The sequence below is a fragment of the Cannabis sativa genome, chromosome 8 (assembly GCF_029168945.1).
Source record: "Cannabis sativa cultivar Pink pepper isolate KNU-18-1 chromosome 8, ASM2916894v1, whole genome shotgun sequence".
NCBI classification, from domain to species: Eukaryota; Viridiplantae; Streptophyta; class Magnoliopsida; order Rosales; family Cannabaceae; genus Cannabis; species Cannabis sativa.
In genome coordinates, this window is record NC_083608.1 from 44,911,943 (window position 1) to 44,927,483 (window position 15,541).

General features: G+C 34.5%; 2 protein-coding genes across 2 annotated transcripts; one reads left to right on the top strand and one right to left on the bottom strand.

Annotated features, from left to right (window-relative positions):
- Positions 1-47: 47 nt before the first annotated feature.
- LOC115700461 (small ribosomal subunit protein uS13c) lies at positions 48-1,229 on the top strand. The gene is made up of 3 exons (XM_030628000.2): positions 48-381; positions 649-873; positions 967-1,229. The coding sequence occupies exons 1-3, from the start codon at positions 268-270 to the stop codon at positions 1,132-1,134; spliced, it is 507 nt and encodes a 168-aa protein (XP_030483860.2). The 5' UTR covers positions 48-267; the 3' UTR covers positions 1,135-1,229.
- A 713-nt stretch (positions 1,230-1,942) lies between these two features.
- Positions 1,943-9,457, bottom strand: LOC115700460 (alpha-1,4 glucan phosphorylase L isozyme, chloroplastic/amyloplastic). The gene is made up of 15 exons (XM_030627999.2): positions 9,063-9,457; positions 8,168-8,406; positions 7,952-8,053; positions 7,222-7,398; positions 6,821-7,096; positions 6,141-6,412; positions 5,630-5,747; positions 5,176-5,553; positions 4,871-5,023; positions 4,610-4,738; positions 3,929-4,165; positions 3,342-3,418; positions 2,946-3,132; positions 2,593-2,793; positions 1,943-2,471 (listed from the first exon to the last, which is right to left on the bottom strand). Exons 1-15 carry the CDS (start codon positions 9,277-9,279, stop codon positions 2,355-2,357), a joined length of 2,880 nt encoding a protein of 959 aa, XP_030483859.2. The 5' UTR covers positions 9,280-9,457; the 3' UTR covers positions 1,943-2,354.
- Between the last annotated feature and the right edge of the window lie 6,084 nt (positions 9,458-15,541).

A 15,541-nucleotide genomic window follows, 5' to 3' on the forward strand; every position in this document is an offset into this window, starting at 1 on the left:
CCATATTTTTCTAATTTTTTTTTAATTATTTTAAGTATTTATGAAATTAGTTCATATATAATTTTATTTTATTTTAACATTTTTTTAAAATTAAAAAATAAATAAATAAGATGTATAATAAGATGACTATTTTTAATTATTTTATAAAAAATAATAGGCAAAAGAGGAGAGTGGAGAAGGATAAGCAGTCCAATCACCACTTCGTTATCGTCATCTTCATCCACACACACAGAGACACAGACAGAGTCAGTCATTTACAGCGCTAAAATGGCACAAACGCTGGCTATGCCTGTGGCGCCCTCTCTTGCTGTAATCTGCAATGGCCGACCTACTAACACTCTCTCCAACCGCCTCTCCTTCCCCATTGCTACCCCACCCAAGGTACCCTTTCTATTTCTTCTTTATTTTTTTCTTCCTTTCGATTTTCGAATTCCCTTTCTTTTTTTGTTTGGATAGCTAGCGTTTGGTTTTGAATCATGTCTCAAATGATTTTCTATTCTCTTTCCTTTTTTCAATTTTAATTGTTAAAACCTTTGATGGGTTTTGCTCCCACCTGCCTCAAAATAGAAGAAAGTTCAATTAAGGGGTCATTACAGTGTTTCTGAAACTGGGTTTCGTCTCTTTTTTTTTTTTTTTTTAATCAATCAGATTGGTGGTCTAAGCGTGAAATGTGCTCGTGTTGGAGGGGTTGAGATTCCGAACAACAAGCGGATTGAGTTCTCTCTCCAATACATTCATGGAATTGGTCGAACCCGAGCTCGCAAAATTCTTAATGACCTTAGCATAGAAAACAAATTGACCAAAGACTTTTCTGAAGAAGAACTTATCGTTATTAGAGATGAAGTCTCAAAGTACATGATTGAGGGAGATTTGGTAAAGCCCCTTATGTCTTTATTTTTTTTAAGGGTTTAGCCTTTGGCATTGTCATTAATGGGTTCTCTTGGTTTTGTGGGTTTATTGATTCAGAGACGTTTCAATGCTTTGGCTATAAGGAGACTCAAGGAAATTCAGTGCTATAGAGGAGTACGCCACATTCAAGGCTTGCCTTGCAGAGGTCAGCGCACCAAGAACAATTGTAGAACTTTGAAGGGTAAGAAAGTAGCCATTGCTGGAAAGAAAAAGGCCCCTCGTTAATAATCATCATCTTGTTTGTACTTCTAGTATCAAAATTTGTCAACTCTTTGTATGAACTTGCAAATGGTTTTGAGGTAATCAAGTTCTGTTAATTATTTTGTTTTGTTGGTATGCTCTCTGTGAAATATTAAGGTTATTGGCAGTGTGGTAGAAATCCTGATGAGGTTTTGAAATCTAAATTCTTTTTATTTGTTTTTATGATGCTATAGAAGATTTTTTTTTTCTTTTGAAGTAATAATATGACCGGCAGCATCTTAGAAAACAATCTTAGCTAGCTTGTTTCAGTCTCTCAAGTTAGAATGATTCTAAGTATCCAAGGAAAAGTTTTATATAGTTCTCGCATAATTGAGGAGATATCTAAAATTGATTAATCTACTTCATGGTGGTGAGTTTCTGACTGCATTGCTTTTTTGGCTCTATTCGTAATTCCGAGCTGCGTTTGGTCCCTCAAATTAGTTCTCTTTCTATGTTTTAGTTGTTAAGTGGCTTGATGTTCCAACATTTATATGAACGTGTGGATAAGTAGTTTAATTCTTGGATATCTCTCGAATGGATCCAATTTAACACCATTTTTTATGTATAATTCTTCTGGGTATGTAATTTATAATTACGCATGCTAGTCGCTCTCTCTCTCTCACACATTCCAAAATATGTACATATTGTATAGTTGTAAGCATACATTCCAAAATATTGTCATTTTTTTAAACTCCATTATCTTACATGACCTGTGTGCAAGCTGTTGCAAGCCTTTAAGTAAGGCTGATTTTGAAGTATTATATAATGCAGAAACCACACGTTTTCCATGTCGTTTTCTTTATAACGAGGATCCTGTCATTAGTTCTCATTTTATAGTCTTTATTACAACCAACCACATTAGAACATGTATTGTCAATATGTATAAAGCTTTTGTTGCAAGTCAATGTGCGATGGTCATGTGGTGTGGGGGCGTAGTAGTCACTTGAAGCAGTGCTCCTCTGTCTGTCCTATCCATGTGCTCGTTCTGAGAAATCTTGAGTCGACATAAATTTGCAAACACAGAACCCAAAAAAGAATAGAACACTAGATCTTTATTTAGATTGATACACACTGTCACTGAGCTAGCTAGTGCTACACTTTATTACCCTACAAAACTCAACATAGAAAATAATAAAGATCCCCCAAAACACAGTGGTGGACTAGTTATTGCTTGCTATAACTCGATATTACAACTCAACTTCTATCTATGGTAATTCGAGTGGCTGAATGTTCCATATGTCCTTGGCGTATTCATGAATGGTTCTGTCACTGCTGAACTTGTATGAGCCAGCTGTGTTGAGGATTGACATTCTTGTCCATTTCTAAGCAAAAACAATGGTCACCCGAGTTTGCTGAGTTAGATAGAGTTTGAAACATGGATTGAAAGGAGAAGAAGAAACATGTTAAGAGTTATAATTGGAATTTAGAAATGTATATGCGGACCTTCTGGTCACGGTATGCCTCATCAACTTTATCTTGGCATTCTAAGTAACTGGGGAAGTCCTTGCCCACCAGGAAATAGTCCGCACGGCCATAACCTTCATTTCCTTCCAAGGATCCAATCATTTCATCATAGTTGTAAGGCCCGAATACACCGCTTCTCACGAATTCTTTCACTTCTTCGAAACGTGGGTCCGGAACAAACTACCATATCGTACCAGTTAGTAGGTTAATATGAGAAGATTGAATAAACGAAGTCATTGTGCTCATGAGCAGCATTTGAATGGATAAAATCTTTTAAACAAACAAAAATTGAGTAACATGAAACCGTCAAAATGGTTATTATTACTACAAACCTTTCCTTCAGCTCTTTCTTTTCGGAGATCAGCAATCTCGTGAGCCTTTGCACCAAAGAGGAAAAAGTTATCTTCACCAACCTCTTCTCTTATTTCAACATTGGCCCCATCCAAAGTTCCAATCAGGATACAGCCGTTCATGGAAAACTTCATGTTGCTGGTTCCACTGGCTTCCATTCCAGCAGTACTAAAGGGAGAAGACGAAAGGAAAATAAGCATTTCAGATAAAAGAGACCTTCGGAAGTCAGGGTATGACTTTCTGCTCAATCTTGCTAATAAATAAAGCATGAGTGGTGGCCAAATTTAAGAAAACGGTCTTTCATTTCGGATATATGCAGATGACTGAAAACAAGTGCAAGCAAGAAAAATCTTGTATGCAAAAGTACGAAGAATTACCTAATGTGCTGTGAGAGCTCACTTGCGGGTATTAGCAATTCAGCAACACTAACATTATAATCCGGGACGAAGATAACCTAATAAAACAAAGTATAAAGGTATGATGTAAGAGAAATGACGCTAAACTTAACGGCAACACGCATGTGCTCAAAGAAATTGGGTGGTTTGAGAAAACCAACTCATCATAGTTTAAAGTGTAACTAATTCAAAAATTCAACTAACATAAATCCATACATGGAGGAGTTATATCATTTATCTAGCATCATAAGGTTACACACTTAAGGATGTTGCCCGGATATGCCAAGATACATCAGTGAGATGAGAAGTATGAATATCAGATCATGAAGCATCTGTCTACCATACAGTTGCAGCTTACATGTTCTCTAGGTCTAAGATGTCAATTCAAAACGAAACCTACTGGAGAGATATACTGTTTCCTCAAAATCAGAGAAAATAATCTCAGCCCAAAAATTAAGATATTGTGAAGTGACGCAGTTTTGAGTAAGCAATTAAATAAAAACACTCAGTTAGTACCGAGTACGAAAGCTATGCGTAGCTTCATTTTCAGGAAAAAAAACTACGTGTACCTTCAATAGGTCACCAATTTCAGGATCATGATTTATAGTAGCGCCAACATCTGTGATAAACTTCACAATTCTTTTTGCCTGAACATATGTTGCAAATGCTTTTCCTCCAAAAATACATACTCGGGGAACAAACATTTCTTTTCTTTCTGAAGCAGTCATTTCTTTCATCTTCTTGTAGCGATAAACAATTCCCAAGATATTTAAAAGCTGTCTCTTATATTCGTGAATGCGCTTCACCTGAGAGTAGTTGGTCCAATTTAAGTCAGACATAAAGGAAGGACATATACACAGTAACAGTAACAAGAAAATTAAGACAATTTGTCATAGAGAAAAGATGGCATCACATTTGCCAAATCTAATGCATTTATCTACAAGCTCCATTAAACGTTCAATTTTGCGAAATATTGACCCAGTCCAGTTACACCATCAAGCAAACATATAATGATATAATCAATTGGGAGTTGAACAATGGTGGGGGTCATCTGTCATCATCCGTAATTTTCTCAAAAGTATTAAAACCCAAAATTTTGATGCTGTAAAAACAGTCACACTTATTCCATTCCCTTAATAGTTAGTTAGTTAGTTACTTCTTCATTGTAGTGATAAAATAATATTCATTGTCCAACATTTGTTCAAAAAGAAGAAAAAAAAACACACCTAATTCCAGCAAAATTAAAGTACCTGAACGTCAAACAAAGCATCAGGGCTGACAGAGTACCCCGTTCTCTCCTTGATCAGTGACACAACCTTCAACTTATTGTTCCTTTTAGCTGCCCTCCACTGGCTGTGAAGATCCTCATTATCTGCGAACTATCAGATACAATAAAATCCCGGTAAGTGTACAGCACAGAGTATAATAATCTGTATTCAGTGAACATAAATTAACTAAACACGAACTCAGGCAATCATACAGAAAAGTCACTCCACTGCTGCTGCTTTTACCTTACGTAGATCTGCCAATTTTTCAGTATCTAGGACCCATTCTTCTGTGCCAATCCATTTAGTTATTATTTCACTCAAATCTGGATTGCAAAACCGGATCCATCTTCTTGGGGTTACCCCATTTGTTTTATTCTGAAACTTCTCCGGCCATAACTGCCAAAGTTGCAAAAGAGCTATAATAAGGGAAAATAATTTCACAGCTTTGTAAAAGGCCTTCACTTGAGATAAAAGAATTAAACTGCATTACATTCTGATTTCTGTATAGATAGACAGAAAAGACATACTCCTCTGGCTGACATATTTACCTGATAAAATGAATTGAAAACTTCTTCCTTGACTATTTCACTATGTATCTCAGCGACACCATTTACTGCATGACCACCCACAACACAGAGATTGGCCATACGAACAAGCTTTGGCGGTTCTGGTACCGGCTCCGGTAACACCTGTTCTTTCTCATCAGGGCTTTCCTCTCCAAGTTTGTCTTCTTCATCAAGAGATTCGACTTTTTCAACATTTTCAATTTCAACTTCTTCAACAGGTTCAATTTCTTTGGGTTTAACAAGTATATCCGCATAGGCCTCAGGATAATCCACATTTTCTAATATCCTCATTTCTTTCAGTTTCTTTTCTAACAAATCATAATCTGCTGTACCGTACTCCGAAATTATGGTTCCAATAACCTGAAAATTGATACAATAGGAGTTAGAGCAATAAATAGCAAACAATTAGGTGTTGGTTTACAAGTTACAACCCTACCTCCTCATCTATCATTTGTATGATCTCAATATGTCGAGGTAGAAGCTTTTGCATAAGTTCAAAGCTCCATTTCTCCAATGCCTCAGGAAGAACAGTATGATTTGTGTATGCCACAGTTCTAGTATTATGGAGATTAGGGAACATGAGGAAATGTTAGGGAAAAAATACATTCATAATGAATACTTAAAAAATGTAGGCACATGTGCAATGTATATTTTGGTTGGTGGAGACCAAACAAGGTTAGGTTGGGACCAACTTCATCTAACATATAAACTGAATTCCATTATCAAGTGTAATATGATGGTACTAAAGAAAAGAAAAAAAAAATGCAAAATTGGGAAAGAAAAAATGCCGCAAATTCATTCACGTTAATCAAACTAACTTATAATATATATTTCCTTTTTCTTTTAAATGATGGGAATAGTAACAATAAATTTTAGATACTAGTCTCTTGTCTGTATTAATACACTCCTCTACAGTGAATGGTATGAAGAACATGAGAAAGTAATACCTTTGAGTAATATTCCAGGCATCCTTCCAGCTTAAACCTTTCAAATCAATCAAAATTCGCATCAGCTCAGGAATGCAGAGAGTTGGGTGAGTATCATTCATCTGAACTGCAACCTTCTCAGGGAATTCTTCCCAGTTTACAGATGCTCCAGATCTTCTCTCAAAGCGTGCAATAATGTCTTGAAGAGAAGCTGAACATAATGTATATTGCTGTTTCAGACGAAGGACTTTTCCTTCAATTGACTCATCCCCAGGGTAGAGTACATAACAAATCTGATATACAAGAAAAGTCATCTTTATCTTTTCTATAAGTGGTAAACAAAATTAAAGCAGCATGCAGCATTTAGAATAGGCATCGTCGGAAGTCAGACAACCAGAGCTGAGAGACACTCGCATAAGTATAAATTATAATTAGACATAACTTGTACCAGAAATGTTGACAAGGGCAGGCACAAAACTGGTTGGCCATTCTGGCACCTCCATTAAGATGGAATCCGAGATCGATATTATATACAACATACTAAAGAACGGCCCAAAAACATGCTATAGCCTCAATATTTGAAATTCTCAATAGTCAATACCATAATGAAAACTCTCAACATCAAGACTTTTCTGATATGAATGGCCAAAAAGCATATCAAATGATCAAAGGTAATAAAGGCAAACTAAGCTTGTACATACTTTTTCAGCGTTTCCAAGGGCTTCATATGCTTTGGTATGCTCCCCAGAATTAAAGGCGTTCAAATCAAAATCTTCGGATGGAGCTTTGGTTGACCAAAGGCGGAGATTAATTGTGGTTTTAGTTTGGTATCCTGGTATCGGAACATCATGTGCAACAGCTTTTATGTCTTCTCCTCCAATCCAGTGTCTTATACCATCTGATCCAGTAACAACCTTGCCGTAAAATTTAACAGGATAGGAGACATCATTTCTTACAATTTCCCATGGATTGCCCGACTGCAAGGAGAAACAATAATTATTTAAGGACAGACAACTCAAGATAACAGTAAATGTACTGACAATGCCATTAACCTTTACAGACAAAAGCAGATTAAATAAAGATTTTGAGCAGAGAACATTACTTCAAGCCAATCCTCAGCAATTTCTTCTTGGCCATCTTTTGTAATCAGCTGTTTAAATAAACCATATCTGTATCTAAGGCCATAACCCCATGCCGGGTAATTGAGAGTTGCTAATGAATCCAAAAAGCAAGATGCCAACCGTCCAAGGCCCCCATTTCCGAGTGCAGCATCTGGCTCCTACCATAAAAGAAGTCAAGCATTTATTTACAATAACACAGAGAAGTCATATACCGTATTAGATCGTTGAACTGAAACAACAGCTAAATTGGTTTCACAATAAATAAGAATTTTTTTTATCAAATGAGCTCATGTATTAATCTTATTTTAGAAGATCGTGATTTTTTAGAATTTGAAGTTATCGCATCATAGGTTTCCATAACTACCCCTTTGAAAGAAAACAATTTCAAACTTTATATTTGAATGAGGGGAAAAAAGTGTATGCAAACCCCATTTTCAGCTTAAGTGCACGTCTCATCCTCAAATTCTAGAAATCTGTTTCCAATGCTTACGAATTCTTGTGGTTGGTTTTCCACAAACAGAAATAGAAGATGTTGATTTTTGAACAAACGATACAGCATAAGAACAATGAAATGTTGAATGTACTGAATGGCCAAATAAGTATAAAAAATACTAATGAAAGAACTCTCGTGTCAATCAAAAGTGACAAGACTTTGATGTTGCCAAGCTTGAGCTTGTAGATATAAAAATTATAAGAAAAGAGTGTTCTAACCTGGGAAGCTATCTCTTCTAATTTGTGTCCAAGCTTATTCAAAGCCTCTGCATAAGCACCACGGAGCTCTAAATTACCAACTGCGTTTAACAGAGCTCTACCCTACAAACAAAATTAAAAATTTTAAAATGTAGAAAACATTGACATACAGAAAATAATTTGGTGATATAAATTATTTCTGCCTGCAGAATCATTGCAATATAAATTATGACAAACCTGGAGAAACTCCATTGACAAATAATATGCCTGCTTCACATTCAACTTCTCATAATAGTCATATGTTGCATTCCAGTTAATAATGAGAGAATCACGAACACTTTGGGCAGTGGCAAAGTAAGCCTTAGGAAGATCAAGTCGCTCAGGAGAAAATGATGGGGTGAACTCTGCATGATATTTTATACTTGAAGCGACAGATGCAGCATCAGTTGTGAGTGAGCTGAGTGTGGTCGAAGCTTCTAAGGACATATATTAAATGTCAGAATCTAGTATATCAAATCTAAAGAAATCAAACTCAAGAAGCAGTGTTCAGATACAGAAACGAGGAAAAAAATCTCAAACCAAGGTTTTTTTCTCTGATGTACATCTCCTGGAACTGAGCCAAATAACAGGAACTACTCATACATGATTGATGCCAGCATAAAAAATAGAAATAAGCTAACTAGATTGTAGATACAATGATTATCAACCAGTAACTATCTCCTTTCCAAATATCCTAAATGATTGAGATGATTTGTAGTGTGTGATCGTAACCGAATGGTAGAGAATAGAGATCATCAAAAAGCATCTTCAACTCACTTAAATGTCGATTTTATCTGAACTTAACAGGTATTAAAGAAAATGAAAGAAAGATCAATTGTACATTGCCTACCAAACACAGCTCGTTAAAGTTGATAAGAAATTAGTCACTATTTTATCACAATTTGCCATGTTTAATCTATATTAAACTCAATTTGACCTCAGAAGCTCCTTTCTACCATCTCATAAACCTTATTACCCAATGTTTAAGTCAATAAACGAAAAGAATAACAGAAACACAAGATTTCATTATTCAAAATACCAAAAAAAGTAAGTACAAATTCAGAGTGAAAATGAGGAAGAAGACAATCAAGACCTTCATCGGCAATCGGATCCTTCAATTTCTGCGTCGGCTCACTGGAAACGCTCTTCACGGAGAATGACCGCCTCGATTGCTTTCGATTCAGTGACCTGGTAAAAAACAGCTTCGATTTGCTGCTTCTGCATGTGAAATCGATCAATCTGGAGCGAGATTCGTAGTGAGGAAATGGCCTTGTTCTACTACAACTGGCTGAGAATTGCGATGTCGCCATTGGAGCTCTCTCTGCGAAATCTCACTCGGATCACGGACTTGTAGAGTAGTGGAGATAGTGAGACTTCTTATCCTCTATAAATATAGTCCCAGAACTTCTCTCGTGCTGTACTAAATAAATTATTATTATTATTATTATTATGTAAGAAAATAAATAATTATTTTTTAATTACAAGAAAAAAATCTAATTTCCATAATTTAAAAAAGGGTCCGTATTGAAAACGACGCTTCTCACGATCCCCACTTGAATCATGTTTTTTATTTTATGTCGCGGATGTTCGGATTTCCCGCGTTCAAGTCTTCCTGGAATTTTGCCACGTGTTATGTCAAGTCAATGGTGTTGTTACGCGTGTTGTTGAAGTAATCAAATTGCTTACGTGTTTCCTATTTATTGGTTAAACTCGTTTAAACACAAGAGTTTACTTGCATTAATAACAGAGGATACGTACTATGATGTAGATTTTTTAATTGTTGGTGAGTGTAGCTCAACATTTAGACCGTCCACTTGGCAGCAAGCTATTGGTCTTAAAGCAAGCAAATGTAATACCAGTTATTGAAATAATAATAAAAAAAAAAGCTAATTAGTAATTTTTCTCCCCGATATTTATTAAATTGTGCCCCTGAATTTTTTTGGCCGTTAAAAATTTCCTCCGAATTATTGAGATTGTTAAATTTAAGGACTTTTATCTAAGTTTAGTAAAAAAATTCTAACATGGATGAAAGTTCAAGGGGCATGATTTTAAACATATTAAAGTTTAAGGTCATGATTTGGTAGATATCAAAGTCTTGGGAGCATGGTTTTGTACATAAATAATCACTGAAACAATAAAATTGAATGAAATTAGACAAAAGTCCTTAAACTTAACAATCTCAATAGTTCGAGAGGAATTTTTAACGACCAAAAAAGTTTGAGAGGTACGATATAGACATGTCAAAGTTTAGGGGAAAAATTACTAATTAGCCAAAAAAAAAAATTAATAATTTTTTAATGCTAAACTCTCTCAACTATCATTTTATTTGCACACTCTCCAAACTCAATCAAAGGTAAACTTTCTAACCTATTGAATTATTATTAGTAAATTTCAGGTGTCATCTATTTATCATAGTTAACTGTCAACATAGATTACTTATTTTGTGCCAAACCTGACAGCAAGTTATTAATTTTGGCACAATATTTGGTATGATGTAAAATTTGCACCACAATAAATGTACTACTTTTTCATTTACATTTATGTATTTCTATTATTTTTTTTAGTATATTTAACTATCACATTAAATTATAAAATATTTATATTATTTTTTATTGTATTACATATTAAAATAATAATAAAATTGATTATAAAATTATTAAATTTTATTTTTTTTAATAAAACATTAATTAGATATTAAAGTTTACATCAAAATTTTATAATTGTGCATTGGAACACAAAGTTAAAATTTAGTGTGAATTTACCATAAAACTACTTTTTGTACTAAATATAGCACAACTTTTACATCTCTTATTAAAGATAGTCCGAGAGCTCCGTGATCAATCAAGAAGGTAAGGGACCCATCACAAATCAATAAGGTCAGAGCTCCATCATGGATCAAGAAGGTTTGGGCTCCAACCTAGGAGTTACATAAAGACTTGGAGCAAGTTACATTTTGAACTCGAGCCTTGACAACCAAGTGTGTGGCTTGAGTATGGAGCATGTGTCAATGAAATTTAGCTCCATCACGAAGGTTACAATAATAACCAATGTGCTACCCGAATCCTTCATAGGAGGAGTATGAAAGTTACAAAAATAATTAAGTTACCACTGAAAAATGGTGAACCTGTGACAATCAGTAGTCCCGTGATCCGTAAGGGGAAACACCGGGTAAGTTGTGCAATCCCACACCGCCTGGGGAAGGTCAAGTGGGATGATTCTGAGACTGTGTAGGTATGGGATTACACAGTTGAAGAGAGCTTAAATGGATTGATTGGTACTACCTATGTCAACAAGGTGCATCTTGTTTTTCGGTAGCCCATCTCGAAAGAACTCCACAGTTAAGCGTGCTTGGCTTGGAGCAATTTCAAGGATGGGTGACCTCCTGGGAAAACATGAGTGAGGACAAAGCACGCTGGAAACACTCGTGTTGGTCTGTAGGGTGAGTCATCAATCCATGAAGCATCCAGAGTAACGAACTCGTGTATAAGAGCCATTAGTCCGTGGGTGTAAGGACCCAATGGAGGCTTGAAGCGCGGACATTACAGAACCATTATAAAAATTTGATGTTGTTCGCGATATCAATTATTTATCACCTACGTTTTGTTTAATAACTTAAGATTGCTTATGTTTAATTTGTTTTACGATGTTATTAGATTTATTAACGAAAAACTATATCAACACGTACTAAATGTTTAAGTGTTTGCTTCAAAAAAAAAATGATGTTTAAGTGTTTTTTTGTTTTTTATTAAAAAATAGTGGAATTTATACTTAATTTTCTAATAATAGTTAATATGAATTGTGAAAGAAATTTTCCCTTCTATTTGTACTTTTTAGTAGTTAATCCCCTAGTATGAAGATAAATTAACACTAATGATGTGTAATTGTGTATCTAGATTTGATTTGAATGCAAGACCCATTTTGCCATTTCTAAGGGGTTATGGGCCTACATGATGAGATGATAGGGCCATTTCCGGACAAGAAAGTGTCAAATACCAAAATCATTATTTATTCATACTTGTTTAATTATATTCCTCCTGTGTCAAAAAAAAATAAAAAATAAATAAATTAAATTCCTCCTACATTAACGTTGTTAGCTTTAAGTCTTATGATAATTATTAATTGCTACGGTGGTCACACTCACGTGGACTGTACCATTACACCAGCAACCTTGTTTTGTTTGTCACCAAAAAGTCTCAAACTTTTAATTCTCTTTGCAATATCATTGTTTTGCTTTTTTACTTTTTCTAATTAATTATCATCAATTTTTTTTTTTTTTTTGACTAATTATGATTTTTATCATCTCAACTTTGACACATATCAAATTATGCTTTTTAAACTTTTAAGATCATTAAAAATGTTTTCTGAACTATTGAGATTGTTGAATTTAAGAATTTGTCTAAATTCATTCAATTTTACTATTTCAGTAATTGTTTATGTACTAAACCATGCTCATTAGACTTTGATATGTACCAAATTATGCTTCTCGAACTTTGACATGTACTAAATCATGCCCCTTGAACTTTCATCCATGTTAGACTTTTTTACTAAAATTGGACAAAATTCCTTAAATCCAACAATCTCAATAATTCAATGAGTATTTTTAACAACTTTAAAAGTTCAGGGGGCATGATTTGGTACATGTTAAAGTTCATGGGACAAAAATTCTAATTAGTCATTTCCTTTTTTATCTTTGCTCCAATTACTAGTATCCTTCCTCCACGTACACACTATAGTATCATTTGGTAATACTTTTATTTTCTAATTTTTAAATCACAAAATAAAAGTAAAATTTTTGTTTTTAACAAATAAAAATTCATTATCTAACCACTTTTGTTTTTAATTTTAAAAACAGAAAACAAAAAGTGTATTCTGTAAAGTTCATTTTCATTTTCCTTTTTTGATTTTATTTAAGTCTGGTCTAAGTCCATGGTCAGATTTAGGTTCGGGTCAGAGGTTGGGTTCAACACTAGGGTCTTGGGGAGGATTTAGATCTAAGTTTGGTCAGAGTCCAAAACATTAATAAGAAAAAAAAACTTTTTAAGAAAATATTAAAAGTGGCTTTTTTTTTTTCAAAATTTTGATTCTCAATTAAAAAATTGAAAAATGAACAGTTTTATAAAACGTATTTTTGAAAAATATTTTTACTTTTTTTTTAATTTTTTTTTTTTTTTAAAAAAAAGAAAAATAATTAAAAAAAAAAGTATTACCAAACAGCACCTATATTTTTATATAAATTATTCCAATTTTAGTACATATGCTTGTTAAGGATGAAAATTGAGTGAGTAATAAACGAGTAATGCACCTCCTAACCTTGTCCCCATTTTTTATTTATGTCTCTCATCCCACCTCTGTCACGCTTAATCCCCGATGGATTTGGAGTAGGGGAATCCCCATTTGGTATGGAGACCCATTAGGTACCCACTAAAATTAAAACAATAATAATAATAAGAAAATAGTGTAATATAATTAAAAGTAAAAATAAAAAACAAGATATTGATTTTAAAATAAACAAACATTCTATCTATTAAAAAGTTTTTATTACACAGTAAGTTAAGGAAGATTAATAGTCAACTTGGTAAGTATAACCAATATAACTTTAATACGTAATAATTAGAAGAAAATTATATGAAAAGTTTGGAAACTATATATTTGGAGTGGATAATATTACCCCTTACCCGCTCCGAACTCACTTTGGGTACATAAAATTGCACCCCACCCCGCCTCGTTACCCATTAAAGAGCACAAAGAGGAGCCTCAAAGTGAAAGGTACCACTTCTAATGCCCAACACACTAGCAAACCACACCTGCCTAGCCAAAGGATAACCAAAGAAAAGAGATGCCAAAATGAATCAACATTCTCATTACAAATAGAACAGTTAACACCATTACCATAGCGGCTACCACATGGTAAGATGTCTCTTTCATGTTTCTAAAGGAAAATTTTGGTGCGCTCATGGAGAGGGGCTTTCCAAAAATCCTTCCAACCAAACATCGTTACATACTCCAAGTTACATTCTCCAATACAAGCTTTAGTACAAGTGTGATAAGGTCATCTCCAATGGGACTTTAAAAACCTAAATATGATGTAATTTTTTTCACCAAAGCCTCCAACCCAACAGTAAAAGTAAACCTATTTTGGTGGGAGTCTACAGTGTCCCACTAATAATAGTGGGCACTTGTAGACAACTGCATTTTTACTTTTTTCTCTTTTTTTTTTTTTGTACTTTTTAATAATTAAATAATCCTTTTTAAAAAATAAATAATTATATAATAATCCAATTTATTAATTGAATAATATAATAATAAAGAATATACTTTTTAGTGTTGTAGTTGGAATTGGAAAAATATTTAGTGTTGAAATAGTATTTTTTTTTAAAAAAATTTATCATCTTTATTAATTGCAATCCATAGTGATTACATGATTAAAATCTGGAGTAACATCACTACTCCTGATAACACTATCAACAACTAAATAGGATGCTCGAGCTAAGAAATGAGCAACACTATTTACAAAACGTTTAATAAAATTGACATTAACATCTCGCAAGTCACTTAACAACATCTTACAATCAGAATTAATACTCCAAAGTATGAAACCATAGGAATAGAGCTACGTAATGCTTGCACCACAGTAAGACTATCAGTTTCAATGACAACCTTCCTCCAGTCTTTCCGTTTAACCCAACTCAGTGCCTCCTTAACACCCAAAGCTTCCGCCATTTCGGGTTGCAACACCCCTGACCGACAGCAGGTAAAAGCTTCCACCAATGTGCATGTTTCATCCCTAATCACCCCTGCAAAGCTATAAGTTGCAGTTCCTGAAAAAATGACAGCATCTACATTAATCTTCAAGGTGTTTTCAGCTGGTTTGGCCCAAGTTTCAAGTTTCAGCACCATCGACATCAGTAAGGAATGCAGTCGTAGGATTAAGTGTTGAATCTTGAGCCCAAGTCCAATCTGCGAGTAAAGCTTGAGCTAAGTGAGCAACACTCGCAACAGTAGGGGACTTATTAGACCATACTAGCTCATTTTGATGTTTCTGAATTGCCCAACATGTCATTGCGATCAACCTTCTTTTCTCCCCATCCGCCTGCTGTAGAACCGTAGCAAACCAGTTGGCAAAAGAACCAACTACCGTCAAATTAACACCAGCACCCAACTGTTGCCAACACGCTTTGGCAAAAGAGCAATCCACCAAGCAATGGTAGATGGTTTCATCAGTTACTTTGCACACAGGGCAGATGGTATCAACAGGCACATGTCTAGAACGAAGTCTGGATTTCGTAGGCAGACAGTTAGTGGCAGCACGTCATAACAAGTCTTTCACTTTCGGAGGAACACTTAGCTTCCAAAGAGTATTCCAAAAGATGGAATTATCATCATGTGCACCCAACTCTTTGCTTAATTGTAAGAACTTATAAACTGATTTTACTGAGAAATGGCCCGAGCTCTCCCAGCTCTAATACCGAACATCACATAAACGACTAGAAGACAAGGAAATACTAAGAATCAAGTTAGCATCCCTTTCATTAAACATATCATGCACCAAGTCAATATCTCAAGCCAACGTAT